The sequence below is a fragment of the Ceratotherium simum genome, chromosome 32 (assembly GCF_057802395.1).
Source record: "Ceratotherium simum simum isolate JZ-2026a chromosome 32, ASM5780239v1, whole genome shotgun sequence".
Classification (NCBI taxonomy): Eukaryota; Metazoa; Chordata; class Mammalia; order Perissodactyla; family Rhinocerotidae; genus Ceratotherium; species Ceratotherium simum.
Window position 1 is genome coordinate 28,534,319 of NC_141931.1, and position 15,438 is coordinate 28,549,756.

General features: G+C 36.1%; 1 protein-coding gene across 2 annotated transcripts; it reads left to right on the forward strand.

The window, feature by feature from the left end:
- The first annotated feature begins 896 nt into the window (after positions 1-896).
- LOC101406707 (aldo-keto reductase family 1 member C23-like protein) lies at positions 897-15,430 on the forward strand. 2 transcript variants are annotated; one of them, XM_087420906.1, is made up of 9 exons: positions 897-980; positions 2,951-3,118; positions 3,964-4,080; positions 5,389-5,477; positions 5,913-6,039; positions 8,864-8,973; positions 9,850-10,015; positions 13,629-13,711; positions 15,388-15,430. In XM_087420906.1, exons 1-9 carry the CDS (start codon positions 897-899, stop codon positions 15,428-15,430), a joined length of 987 nt encoding a protein of 328 aa, XP_087277032.1. The 2 variants fall into 2 exon arrangements, with proteins under 2 accessions (XP_087277032.1, XP_004425462.1); XM_004425405.3 differs by having other exon boundaries at positions 5,389-5,466; positions 5,917-6,039.
- The last annotated feature ends 8 nt before the right edge of the window (positions 15,431-15,438 follow it).

Below are 15,438 nucleotides of genomic sequence, written 5' to 3' on the forward strand. Positions count from 1 at the left end.
TCATCATAATTTCTCTAACTCTTCCCAAGTTTATTTTAATTTAAGTTGTTTCCAGTTTTTTCTCTCATGAATAATGTTGAGCAAGATAACAAATTATATAAAATATTCACCAGTTTTTTTGTTAGTTACATCAGGATAGTTTTCTAAAAGTTATATAACCAGGTGAAACATATAAATACTCTGAGATTCTGTTTGTATACTGCAAGTGATATCTAAAAACTGTTAAAAGTTAACTCCAATAATGACCTTGCTGGAATGTCTTTTTTGAGTAGCCTTTTCAGGATTGCATCCTTATTAGGATGGAATATTCTTTATATAAAGCAAAGAACAAAGAACGAAAAATAATTTTGCTAATGGTAAAGACAAAAAGACAAATTTTCTTTCAATTTGAAGTTTTAATTCTTTCTTAAGGATCAACTTTTTGAAAAATGTTAATCATTGCTCTAAATTGTGTGTGTCTGTGTGTGGTGTAAGATAGTTAATTGTTTCAAATGATGTATAATCAAGAAGAAGCTTCATCCTTGCAAGAAATAAAAAAGAGATTAGTACCTGGAGGTTTCTAGTCTAACATACGATCAATAATTATTCAGCAGTTCTCTTGGAATAATTTACTAATGTACGTGGGTCCTGAAGGAAAAATTTGCTTGTGCAAGAAAGTAATTATTTCTTTATTGCTATACAATAGTTCATTATGGTTCCTCTTGATAATAAAGAAGCAAGTTAACTGGTTCCAACTCTCTTCTCACTCCATAGCTTCCTGCTTTAACTTTGCTCCTCCTACAATCCATTTAATAACAGTTGGACAGTGGACTTGGGTGTTACCCTCCTATTATTCATATAACCCGTGAGAGCAGAAGAATAAAACAGAGTTGGCTTAGACAGAGGAACAACAGACAATGGATCCCAAAGTCCGGCGTGTGGAACTAAATGATGGACATTTCATTCCTGTACTGGGATTTGGCACCTATGAACCTGAAGAGGTAACAGTGGTGGTCTTGGGCTTGAGGATTCAAAAGAAAATAGCACTAGGATGAGTGGAGGTAGACTTGGGTTGTCAAGTCATGGAGTTCTTGTGTGATTCTTAAAGGCTCACTTCATTCTTGTAACCAGGCTAGAACCATTCCTTACACAAAGACAGAAGTATTCAATGTTCACTCTGTATCAGGGTACGACCCTGTGGACACTGACAGTTTCTTCTGGGTTTTCCTCCTGGTACCATCTATTTCCTAGTTTGGCAAAAGAGATGAAACTCAGCAGTCAAGAACACTAACAATCAGTTGCCTTGCTTTGAGGGTGATTAATTGGGAGTGGTTTAGCTGTATATTTACGGAATTGAAAAAATCTTTCCTCCCACCAAGACATTATCCATAGAGATATTTGTGTAAAAGGTTCCAGAGATGAAGCGAATGACAAATGATGGGAAAGAGTTGCTGTTCTGCTGTGGGGTAGTCTGCTGAGTGCCAGGCAATAGGTACTCCACCTTTAGATTCCCTTGTACTTCTCCTTCTGCTTGGGAATTTATCTGGAATGGAAAATATAATATCATTTGAGGGAATAAGCTACAGTCTCCAGGGCAAGGTTTCAATTCTTCATCTTTGTTATTACGTTTAATTGAAGCAAAGAGGTACAGTTGGACCTTGGACAGAGGGAGGAGCGAAGTGAAAAGTCACTAGACTGGAAGCCAGAAATTTGCCTTCCAATTTTGTCTTTAGACTAGCTGTATGACAAAGGAGTAGTACTTAAACTTTGAGTCTCACTTCTTTATCTATAAAACAGAAGGAAATATTCAAAGAGATGTTTTGGAGACAGATGACATGACTTCTTTGCTTTGTAGTGGAAAGTGGGATGGAGAGGAGGGAAGGATCAAGGATACCACTGAAGCTTTGCCTTTGGTAAACCTCTGAATGTCCATACACCTAAAGAGAGAACACAACCAGCAGAGGGCAATTAGACCAAATATCTAGTTCATAACAACATCAATAAATAAAGAAAGCTTCAGAAATACTTAAAAACAAATGGAATATCATTCAGCCTTTAAACAGAAGGAAATCCTGCCATTTGCAATCACATGGATGAATGTGGATGACATCAGGTCAAGTGAAATAAGCCAGACACAGAAAGACAACTACTGAATGATTCCCCTTATATATGGAATCTAAAAAAGTCAAACTCATAGAAGCAGAGTAGAAGAGTGGTGACCAGGGGCTGAGGGAGGGGGCAGTGGGGAAAATGAGGAGATTTTGTACAAAAGGTACAAACTTTCACTTGTAAGATGAATAAGTTCTAGAGAAAAAATGTACAGCATGGAGACTATACTTAATAATAACATATTCTTGAGATTTCCTAAGAGAAGAGATCTTAAGTGTTCTCAGCTGGACACAAAGAAGTTAACTATGTGATGTGATGTGTATTTTAATTTGCCTAATTGTGCTAATCATTTCACAATGTATATATGTATGAATACATCGTCTTGTAAGACAAATATATATTTTTTAATTAATCCACTATTTTTATTTAGCATGTTCTGTGTGACTACACTGGCAAAGGACTCTTAGAAGCAATGACCTTGTTTTTTGCGACTTTGTTCCATGTATCTTTTCAGTTTGTTGATTTTGCTGAGTAATGTGTCACAATATAAAACATATCCATGGCTACAACTATATGATGAGTCCTGTGAGTTCTTTCAGCAAATCACTGAATCTAGGGATGATGATGGGGACATTCGGTGCTAGTGATCAACCAGTGATTACCCGAGATTGAAGGAGTTTTGGGGATGCCCAAAGTTCTTTACTTGCCAGGAAAAAAACAGGCAAATTGCCATGGGTTCATCACCACACATACAGAATTAGCCTAAGACTTGAGGAAAAGTGACTTGGGAAGATCAAGGGTGTGCCTTAGCTCTCTCTCAATAATGTGGAAATTCAGCTACTACCTTTTGTTGCTCATCTAGGTTCCTAAGAGCACAACTCTGGAGGCCACAAAATTAGCTATTAGTGCTGGGTTCCGCCATATCGATTGTGCTTATGCATACAATAATGAAAAAGAAGTTGGGCTGGCTATCCGAAGCAAAATTGAAGATGGCACTGTGAAGAGAAAAGACATATTCTACACTTCAAAGGTGCTGTGTATGTGGTGTGTGTGTGTGCACATGTGGGAACACGATTGTGTGGAGGTGACAATTACATGGTAGGACCAGTAGGTGTTTGGTGAATTGTGCTTATTGGTACCAATTACTTCACACATTTTCATGTATTAAATTTAAGATGAAAAGATGATGGGTTTCTCATCATTGCTTTGTTCAAATTTTATAATTTTAATGTCACTTTACTTTTTTGAGTCACAGAATATATCAGTGTGATTTAGCATAGACTATTGAATCAGACAGAACTGTGATTGGATTATAGCTTTCCCTATCATCGGTGTGACTTACCACAATTTCTTAACATTCTGAATTTCACTTCTCATGTCTATCAACAAGAGAAAGCAATATAAGAGGCACTTTGTGTATTAAACAAGATGTAGCTAAAGTGTCTTGAATTATGCACAGCACAGATTAATACGTTCAAAGCATTTTTTCTATATAATTATATAAACAAAAGGGATGCTAGTTATTCCCCATAGGATTGAACATTTGATAGAATTAGGCTATTTTTTTTAATTGCTTTGTAAACTCCATCAAACAGAATTCAGATAGGGGCAAGATTATTATTTGATAACACTTTTTATCTCTTGGGTCATCTCCTTCCATGGTTAGTAGATGTACTGTGGATACATGCAAAAAAATAATATAGTTTCTATGGGTAAGGCAGATCAAAAGGGAACCCAAGAAGGAAAAAAGTATTTTTCCTATGTGGTCATTCAGTTTCAAACCAGTAGAAAATGTCTAATTATTAAGTGAATCAAGAAAAACAAAACTGACTGAAGTGTTAATCCAACACAACTTTCATTCTTTAACGTCTGCAGCTTTGGATCACTTTCCTTCGACCAGAGTTGGTCCGACCAGCCTTGGAAAAGTCTCTGAAAAATCTTCAACTGGACTATGTTGATCTGTACATTATTCACTTTCCAATCGCTCTGAAGGTTAGCAATTTGCGTTATTATACATATTTTACTTCTTGTGTCAGAATGTCCATCAACTTGTATGGAGAGTTGAATTAAGAATTTCCTTAGAAGGATGTAGGGATTATTACAGTAGAGAAGAATCCCCAAAATAATAAGTCCTGGTTAGTTTTTTATGCAAATTTTTTGAATCCTTAAATTTCTTTCCATGCCTCCAAGTGAAAAAAAGTCAACAATCTCAAATCCTCTGCCTCAAAAACTTGAGGAAATAAAAATATGCATGTTCAACATGCAGTCCTGACTATGATTCCTGAGTCTCTTGGGGATGTCACAAACACAGAGTTTCATACATCTGTCGTGAGCAATGAAACTGCCTTACACTTGGGCATAATAAGTTTATCTCCTCTCACCATTTCAAGCTGACAGCAGATTTGGTGATGCTCCCTCTGGGTGGATCTAAAACTAGCAGACTTCAGGGGGACTTGTGAGACCTTGACTACACCATTGGCTATCTTCACAATGGAATTTTATAGACTGCTATTAGCCATTAATGATTGTGTTATGTAGAATTCTTGATTTTAAATTATAGAAAGCTAGTCAAGCTTTCCTATGCAAAAGAGTTTATTATATAAACAGGAATATGTAAAGGGGCAGTCCAAGTCATGGATAAATTTAAGGATTTAGAATGGTCACCAGAATTATCTCCTTTTCCCTTTGAGTTAACTTTGCATTACTAAAGGTTTGCTGTATTTTTGTCACAACATTTTCATTGGTGACAAGTATGGCCTTGGGACATTCAAGGCTTATGGTCGTTAACACTTGAGTGTGTCTCTGGATCTTCCAGCTTCCATATTAATCCTTAAGAGAACCTTGAATGACCCTCTTTGGTTCATGTGCCTGCCCTTGGACCATTGAATGTTCTGAGGGATAAAGAAACCTGATTGTCTAGCCTGGGTCAAGATTGTAATGGTTATTCTAGAAATAAGGCCATGTAACTTACTGTCATTCACAGTGCAAGGGAGGCCTTTTGCAAGATGAAAGTATAGGGGTCAGATAAGTGTAACATAAGTCACTACAAGTCCCCTTTAGGACGTAGGAAAATGGCATTTATTCAAACATATGCGAGCGTAAAAGATTAGAGCAAGCTTGTCTCCTAAAGACATTGCTTACAACTCCATATGCAAATCACTTTGTAAATATTAGTATCTAGAATGTTACACCACCTACCTCATGGAGGTTTAGTCTCCTGGCCCCAGATATCCCTGGCAGCCTGGCTAAGTGTGGAGAAAGTATTTTGTGACATCACTAAAATAACTGCCTCCATTCCAGCCTGGGGAAGAACTTTTTCCAACAGATGAACATGGAAAAGCAATATTTGACACAGTGGATCTCTGTGCCACGTGGGAGGTGAGTGCTTGGAGGAGAGAGCTCAGAGGAGAAAGACAGAAGAAGGGGATTCTGGTTCATTTCTTCCACTTATGAGAATGGGCTATACACCTTCAGCTTCAGCAATTCATAAATTTTAAAAGAACGAGTCTGCTGTAGTGGTGTGGAGGATATCATTACTGAAATGTTTATAGAGAGAAATGGAGCAGAAGAGTTCAGGACGACGAACATAGGCATCTCTTTCTTTCAATGTGTAATACTCTCTCATATTTTTCTAAGGAGAATACAGTAATTCTTATTCTTGCTGTCACTACATTCTTTCCCTGTTTAATTTACTACTTTTTCTCTTTTTTGTTCATGCCAATTGGCTTCATTTCTTGACATTTGTTCCTTTTAATAGATTTTTCTTTCATTTATTCTTGATCTATAGCCAATTACACAAGTGATTCTTCACCACCCCTTCCTCCCCAGGCCATGGAGAAGTGTAAGGATGCAGGACTGACCAAGTCCATCGGGGTGTCCAACTTTAACCGCAGGCAGCTGGAGAAGATCCTGAACAAGCCAGGGCTCAAGTACAAGCCCGTCTGCAACCAGGTGAGCCCCCTTGACTCCTCTCCGTTCTGTTCTTCATCTCCTTCTTCTTGCACTACTGCCAGATGTCTATTTGGCTTCCCTTCCTATTCATCCCACCTTTTTGGAATAGAAGATTCTATATAACAGAGCCTCTGTCTAGATGGGCATCAATAGAACCCATAATTGTATCTCTTTTTGTAAAGTCCTAGTGAAAAAAGTGGCAAGACCTTAGTGCTAAGTTGTCAATAAGAATTTAAGGAAGCTAAAGGAGTTGGTGGAGGTTTAGAATAGTTACCCAGACCTCAGAGGGAAAGGTACATTTCCCTGATCTATAAAAGACGTCCAGAGATGGGATGGGTGAAAGTGATTTGGAGGGAATTGTGTACAGCAAGGAAGGTCATGAAAATACATAATGGGTAGCAAATAAGGAACGAGTGAAAATAAGATGAGGTAGGTGTCAGGGGTTTGTGTGGAGTTTGGACGCCTGAAATACACCAAGATGTACTTCATCTTGGTATCTCTGAATTCAGGGGTCTTTGAATACGGAGCATAGATACAAGAAAAAACAACTGGAGACTATGAAAGTCATCCAGGCTAGAGGGATAGTTTATGGTGATACCGATGGAGAAAATCAACACTGTGGAACATTTGCAGGAATACAGAGTATACCTTTTGATTTACTCAGTCTTAGTCTGGTTATCTCCTCGATTTCTACCCTTAAATGAACTGTTTAGACACATTATTCTATGTCTGGTTCTGTGCACTGACTTTTCCTTTGTTCTATTTTTATTTTATTACCGTAAGAACAGTTGACATGAAATCTACCATCTTAACAAATTTCAAGTATGAAGTACAATACAATACAGCATTGTTAGCTATAGGGACAGTGTTATATAGCAGATCTCTAGAACTTATTCGTCTTGTATAGTTGAGACGTCATGCCCACAATTATCAGCTTCCAAATTCTCCCTCCTCCCAGCCCCTGGCGACCACCATTCTGCTCTCTGATTCTGTGAGTTTGAATATCTTAGATTCCTCATATAACTTGTATCATGTGGTACTTGTCCTTCTGTGAATGTCATATTTCGTTTACCATAATGTCCTCAATGTATAAGTTTGAGTCAAGAAGTAAGAGTCTTCAACCGGAAAATGTGGCCTATAAAATTCAAGAATTTGACATATCTTGTTATAGCACTATTTTATCTTCAATTAAATGTTAAAAAATTCATGTGATTCTAGCATTAGTTTTACTCTCAATTTTTATTATGAAAATTTTCAGACATTCAGAGAAGTTAAGCATATGATGGAGGTCATCCATGTTTTCCCTCCTATATTGAAAATTTTTCACATTTTGCCACATTGCCAAATATATGTGTATATATGTGTGGATCTATCTACACACATATACATAATATTTTGCTGACCCTCTTCAAAGTTAGCTGTAGACATGACAATTCTCCCCTACAGAACTCAGAAATGGTCTCAGAAATTGTGATGGTCTAATGTCCAATCCATATTCAATCCTCTGTATGGTTTTCCAAATGTCTTTTATAGATCTTCTTTTCTAATCAGGAGCCAACTGTGTTTCACATATTACTTTCCTTCTTCTTTCTTAAGCTTTCTTAACCAAGAATGGTTAATCAACCATTTTTCTTTCAACATGACAGCCGGCAGGATTTGTTGAATATTCTGGATTTATCTGATTGTTATCTTGTGATGTTAATTAACTTGTTTCTCTATTCCCAGTTTCTGTAAATTAGAAGTTAGATCTGAATGCTTTATGACATTAAGGTTAAACATTTTTGGCAAGAAAATGTCCTTTGCATGCTGTGTCCCTCAAATTGCTCTCCAGTATGAAACACGTCGTGACAAGTTTTCCCAATATGAGAGATGTTAGTTTTGTTCTCGTGGCTAGGCTAGTGGTAGCCAAGTATTTTCTTTGTAAATGTATATTTTCCCCTTTGAAATTACCTAGAAATCTGTTGTGTGATAACTGTCATCAGTGGAAGTCATATTGCCTCTAAGTTTTCACATAGTAGTTGAGTAGCCATGAATGACTTTACTGTGAATTAGTTATTTCATTGGGATTTGTAAATAATTATTTTCAGTTTTAAACACTCTTTTATAATTTTTTACCTGACATTTTATTGTACACAGAAAACTCCAGTATCAAGTCAGGATAAACTACAATTATTCCTATAAGGCTGGGCAAGAGCTTAATTCCTTCCTTTTAATTATCAATATTCCGAGAAAGAAGTTACTGTAATAATCACCATCAGTGGAACAAAGATTTTTCTTCTCTGTCTCAGTCTTTGTGTCTCTTTTTCATCACTATGGACTGTTGGATTTTTATTTACTCTATGTGTTATAATTGCTTTTAGTCACTATTCCCTTTGATGCTCAAATCTACCTAATGTCACCAGTAGGATCCCCATCACACTGTTTCTTTTGTCTTTTAGACATCCCTTCGTAAGTCTTTTAGGAATTTCTTTCTTTCTGGCACAATTTGATGTCCAAGGCTCAAACAGCTCTTCTCCTGTCCCAGATTGGGAATTAGCCATGTCTCCTTGTAGTGTACAATCATATTGAGTAACCAAGATTCCATCTAAAGAGTCGCTTGTTCTCAGGAATGCCATTTATTCTTTCTTTTTTTATCCTTTTAAAGGAACAAAGATATAATATTTATATTCTTTAAAAAAAATCATTACTTGGTGTTGATATTTCTAGTTTAACTTTAATATTACACAGCTTTTTATTGAGATTTTTTTCTCCTATTAACCTTTCCCTTTCATATTAATATTGGTATTTAATATGTCTGACACTCTTCTATCTTGGAATTCTACAGGTGGAATGTCATCCTTATCTCAACCAGAGCAAACTGTTGGATTTCTGCAAGTCAAAAGATATTGTCCTAGTTGCCTATAGTGCTTTGGGATCCCAACGTCCAAAACAATGGTAATGAAGACAACAGGGAGTTTACCGAAAACATTATTTTTTTAAATATTTTTAGTGATGCAATACTTAGTTTTCTGGACATCATTCTCAACTGGTTTGGAGGAAAGAGGGGAGGGACAGAAGAAATCCTTCTCCTTTACCATCCCATCACCCAGCCAATGCTTTTACATTATATGTGTCTGGTTGTAGATTAATGAATAACAAATGTCCGCATTAAAATCTATATATAATCCAATAATTGAGACAAAAGACATAGCTTAAGTCATGATTTAGAAACTTACTAACTAATTAAGACATTATAGTAACAGACTCTCTAGGCCTCTCTTACTTTATGTCTAAAAGAAGGATAATAATATGCAACTCTCAGTTTATCACGAGAGAAAAAATTGCAATCTGAAACATTTTTGTAAACTTCTGTAGAAAGATTGTAGTCTATAAGTAATGATAAAATGAATAGTTCTCATTTGGGGACTGTTCAATTTTTGTCAATATCTTAGAAAAGTGAAAATAAAAACAATCCTATTCTTTTCCTTTCTCTTTCTCCTCTCATATTCTGTTCGTAGTTTGAGGGCTATGATCAGAGAAGAAAAACAGCCACTGAGAAGTAGTAAGAAAAACTCCATGATTTTGAAACACAGGGTTTTGTAAACATAGATTGCTGAGTGCCACACCTGAATTTCTGAATCAGTTGGTCTTGGGTGAGGTCATGGAATTTTCCTTCCTAACAAGATCCCAGATGATACTGATACTTCTGATACAGGGACCACCTTTGGAGAAGCACTGATCTAGAATGGACATACTGAATCTGTTTGAGAATCCTCCTAACAAACTGAATACTGAGTCTCAGTTCTTCAGCATTTCTGCATTTCCTTCCAGGGTAGACCAGAGCTCCCCAGTTCTCTTGGATGATCCAGTTCTTTGTGCCATGGCAAAAAAGTACGAGCAAACTCCAGCACTGATTGCCCTTCGCTACCAGCTACAGCGTGGGGTTGTGGTCCTGGCCAAGAGTTACAATGAGAAGCGGATCAAAGAGAATATGCAGGTGATGAGTGAGGCTGTGGTCATAGGGGTTCTAAATAATATCCTTCACCTGTGTTCTTCTTTGTAAGGTTCTCAAGACATTTTGATCCCAGATGAGTTACCTGTTATTTCCCATGCATGTGTGCCTTATGTGTGTTCCCACCAGTTGTCTCCTACTGGGCAGCAGGAGAGGCAGCACGGTGGGGTGGAATTCATATTAGACAGAAAAAAGAGATTTTTGTTCCAGTATGAGGTCTGCAATGTGCTCTGTACCTCTGTGCAAGTGAATCTCATTTTCTTCATTCTAAAATGAGGGAATTGGATTATGCGGTTTTCTTAGTCTATTTGGGATGCTGTAACAAAATACCACAACCTGGGTGTCTTATGAACAACACAAATTTATTTCTCACAGTTCTAGAGGCTGGAAGTCTGATATCAAGGTGCCAGCATGTTTGGGTGAGGGTTTTCTTCTAGGTCGCAGACTTCTTGTTGTATCTTAAAAGTGTAGAAGAATCAAGGGTGTTTTTTAAAGTCGTTTTTATGAGGGCATTAATCTCGTTCAAGAGGGCTCCATCATCATGACCTAATCACGACTCAAAAGCCCCACAGTCTAACACCATTACAGTGGGGGTTAGATTCCGAACACATGATTTTGGAGACATGCAAACATTCAGACTGTAGCAGTGATTTTCAGTCTCCAAATCACTGTGCTTTTAGTTTGCATTTCCCTGAACAGTAATGTAGTTTCATTTTCATGTATTTATTCTGCTTTAGTTTCCACTTTTGTGAAGTGCCTGTTTAAATATTTATTAATTTTAACTAAGTCATCCGTATATTTTTTATGTCTTGGAGACCATTATTATACCATTAGTTATAGATGCCAAAAAAACTATCCCCAATTTAGAGGTTTACTACCAATGCCATTTATTTAGCTCATAAGTCCGTGGTTTGACAATTAGCCTGGGCTCAACTAAGCAATTCTCTTCTTGGCTGGGATCTCTCATGTACTTGCAGCTAAATGCACAGCAACCAGGCCGTTCTGCTTTAGGGGTTGATTTGGCTGTTGTTAGTGGCGCATAACCTCTGTTCCATATAATTTTTCATATAGTTGGCTAGACTATAGTCTACTAGCCTGTTTTCATCTCATCACAGTGGCATGATTCCAAGGAGGTGAGTGGATACTTGCAAAGACTTCTCATGTGCAGGCTCAGAATGGACTCAGCACTGCTTATGGCAAATTTTTTTTTTTCCTATTTATTTATTTATTTATTTATTTTTTTCACCATACTCATAAGATTAATTTATTAGATTTATAAGAATGTAAGTAGCTGGGATGTTTTTTTTTTTTTTTTAATTTTTTGTTTATTGCAGTAACATTGGTTTATAACATTGTAAAAATTTCAGGTGTACATCATTGTACTTCTATTTCTGCATGGACTACATCATGTTTACCACCAAAATACTAATTACAACCCATCACCACACACATGTACCGAATTATCCCTTTCACCCTCCTCCCTCCCCCCTTCCCAACCATACATCTGATAAGGGCTTAATCTCCAAAATATATAAAGAACTCATGCATCTCAACAACAAAAAAACTACCAACCCAATTAAAAAATGGGCAAAAGACCTGAACAGACATTTCTCCAAAGAAGATATACAGATGGCCAACAGACACATGAAAAGATGTTCAAAATCACTAACTATCAGGGAAATGCAAATCAAAACTACAATGAGATATCACCTCACGCCCGTCACAATGGCTATAATTAACAAGACAGGAAACAACATGTGTTGGAGAGGATGTGGAGAGAAGGGAACTCTCATACACTGCTGGTGGGAGTGCAAACTGGTGCAGCCACTATGGAAAACAGTATGGAGATTCCTCAAAAAATCAACGATAGAACTACCATATGATCCAGCTATTCCACTGTTGGGTATTTATCCAAAGAACTTGAAAACACCAATTTGCAAAGGTACATGCACCCCTGTGTTCATTGCAGCCTTATTCACGATAGCCAAGACTTGGAAGCAGCCTAAGTGCCCATCAAGGGACGAATGGATAAAGAAGCTGTGGTATATATACACAATGGAATACTACTCAGCCATAAGAAACGACGAAATCCAGCCATTTGTGCTTATGGCAAATTTTGTTGTCCATTGCAAGTTAAATGCCAGGCCAGATTCAAGGAGTAGAGAATCTTGCAAATGTATTTTTGTCTTCTCATTCAAATTTGGGTCTCTACTACACCTGGAAGTGATTTTTTAGTATAATGTAATAATGGACCCAAATAGGTATACATTTAAATTAAAATACAAATGTCCATATTTTCCCCCAGATTTTCATTGTCTTTTCTGTCATGTATGAAATGAGACTCAGTCCATTTCTGGGTTTTCTCTTCTATCCAACTACTTATTTTTCTGTACTAAGTGTAGTGGTAAATAAGTCTTGCTTTTGAGAATGGTAATTTTTTTTCTTCATTCCTTTTTCTTTGTTAAGAATGTCTTGACTATTCTTGACTAGTTGTTCTTTTATGTAAAATATAGTTTCACATCAACTTTCACAAAAAAGAAGTGTGTATGTTTTTGGTTCATATTGCATTAAAACTGTAGATGAATTTGGAGAAAACTGACTTCTTTACATTATTGAGACCTCCAATCCATGATTATAATATGGGGTTCTAATTACTTTGGTGTTCTTTATATATTTTTAATAAATTACATAAATTCTCCAAAAAAACATTTACATAGTTCTTTTATTAGATTTATTCATAGATAACTGTTAAAATAGATATCCTTTTGATAACTTTTTCCTAACATTTTATTGTGAGGATTTTCAAATGTACAGGAAAGTTGAAAGAATAATGCACTAAATGCATTATTTAGGTTCATCAATTGTTATATTCTTGACATTTTGCCTACTACCTATGTATCGATGGGTCGATCTATCTATCTATCTATCTATCTAGCTAGCTAGCTAGCTAGCTATTAATCTCTCTCTCCAACTTCTCTATGTGTCACTATCTTGGAGTATTATTGTGCATTGATGGCTTTATTTGGTTCAACATATTAGCCACTATTGACATTCTTTTTGACTCTTAAAATGTATCATATTTCAACAGTGACATCAACTTTAAGCCAGTTACTGTGTCTTTTGAACATAATGTCATTAGTATTTGGAGAATTATTCATTTAAATTATCTTGAAAAAATTTTTTTTCACATTCTAACTATTCATTGATGAGTTACAGAAATCCATCTGTATTCATCAAAATTACTAAATTATGTGTTGTATTTTTAATTTTATTTCTAAATTCTTCTGCATTTGCTAAGTACATGACTCTATCTCTTTGAATAATGACAGCTTCGTTCCCTCACTTTTGAAAAGGTCTTCTTTTTGTCTGTAGTCTTGTACGGTTTCAATATATTATATCTAGGGATGGATTTCTATTGAATTTTTGCCTGATATTTGTTACCATTTGAGTATTTTCCTTGATGTCTTTAAAAACTTTTGGAAACTTCTAAGACATTCTGAGTATTGCCTATGCTCCATTCAGTTTGATTTGCTTGGATTTCCCAGACAGGCAACTATGTTATCTAAAAATTATAAAAATCTTTCCACTTCTGTGATAGGTTTTTGAATTCCAGTTGACTTCAGAGGACATGAAAGTCCTAGATGGCCTAAACCGAAATCTTCGATATGGACGTTTTCACATGTAAGTGACTTTGGTAGATATGTTTGCCTCAATTTATTTTCTGATAATAAGTGTATGATGATTGTTAAAATTTAACTCAATGCCAGGAAGACAGAGGTCAGTTTGAGTCAGGGATGAGACTGAATCTTTCTGGAATCTCATCCCAGACTCACTCCTGAGCTCTGCTCACTGACACAACAACAGGGAGAGTAGATCATGGTAGGCTTGAACTTACACACATACGTCCTGCCCTCATCACTCCACGACCCTTTCCAAGAAGCTCGATTCATTGCTGAATCTACATCTTCTGCATAGGCCTCCCATTTCTACAACAATCTAGTGGACATAGACTGTGGATATCACCAGTGTAGCCTAATTCAATGTTTCTCAATCTATGATTATCATCTTGTTCTCCAAATTTCTCAATTCTTTATCAGTTAAATAATTCTCCATCAAGCTTGTGGTCCATGCCAGAAATGCCTGTCTCCCCCAAATCGAATCTTTGTGAGATGCTGCCAAGGTTATGTCCTTCATAAATTTCCAAATCTCACCCTTTGTTTTCATTGTATGTTTGTTCAGGAACAAAATACCGCATTTCCTTCTGGGAAGGCTGGCCTTGTGGTAAAAATAGGAATTCTTGGTTTAGATTTTCTGAAATATGGAGATCTCAATGCAGATGACAAAATTTTTAAGAGAGACATAAACCAAAGAAAGTTGTGTACACAAAAGCACAACTGTTGGAGAGAATTTGTAGCCATAAATGATCTTTAGTATTCTCATGCTTTAAGGTTCTGGAATTTTGAGAAAAGACTTTCATCATAAATGAGAGAAATGGAGGAATGCACATTCCTTCTGCCTGTGAAAATTTTAATTCATGATAGTAATAAATGTGATAATGTATGGAAATGTGTTAGCATAAGGGAAAGTTGTGAATTCTCAAATGTTGGTAGATATATTTTTATCCTTGCTAATATATTTATTAATATAGAGACAAACGAAAAATAAGGTAGGGCAATAATGTAGAGAGAAAGAGAGAATCATAAACAGTCATTTTTCCAAGAAATTAGATATTTTAATAAGAATACATTATTTTCTATCACTTTCTATTTTGGGTTATTACTAAATAGAGATCTCTCTACTCTACAGTAAGCTCTTTGGAATTGGGGGCCAATTTTTATGTGACATTTTATCCATTTCTGAATCTAACTGGACATATTGTATGTGGTGGGCAGTTAGTAACTAATTAATAGATTTTAAAAAATGGAAGTGAAATTGCATTCTGTAACGTGTGTCACCCTTAAGTATGTTTTAGTGCCAAGAATGTGGCTGGACATGTCCTGTTCAAAAAAAGCAGAATCAGTCTCTTCTTCCACTGAGGATTTGAAATAAGAAAGCAGAGTCTATCTTGTTGCTTTATTGACAGATGTAGCTAGGGAGAATTACATATTTGAATATTTGACTCTGCATATTCTGTGTATTAAGTTCTGGGCAAGGAATACTATTCAAATAATTTAATTAATATTATTTTTTTAAATTATTATAAAGTCATGTTTGTGAAAGAAATAAATGAAGATTCCATACCCAGTCAGGAAATAAAAGGTTTAAGTTTACCCTAATGACAGCTTCATAAAATTCACCTCTCACCACCTCAGAAACAGTCATTGAACTCATATATGCATTGTTTCTTCTCCTTTTAGTGCTGTTGACCACCCTGAGTATCCATTTTCTGATGAATATTAACATGGACC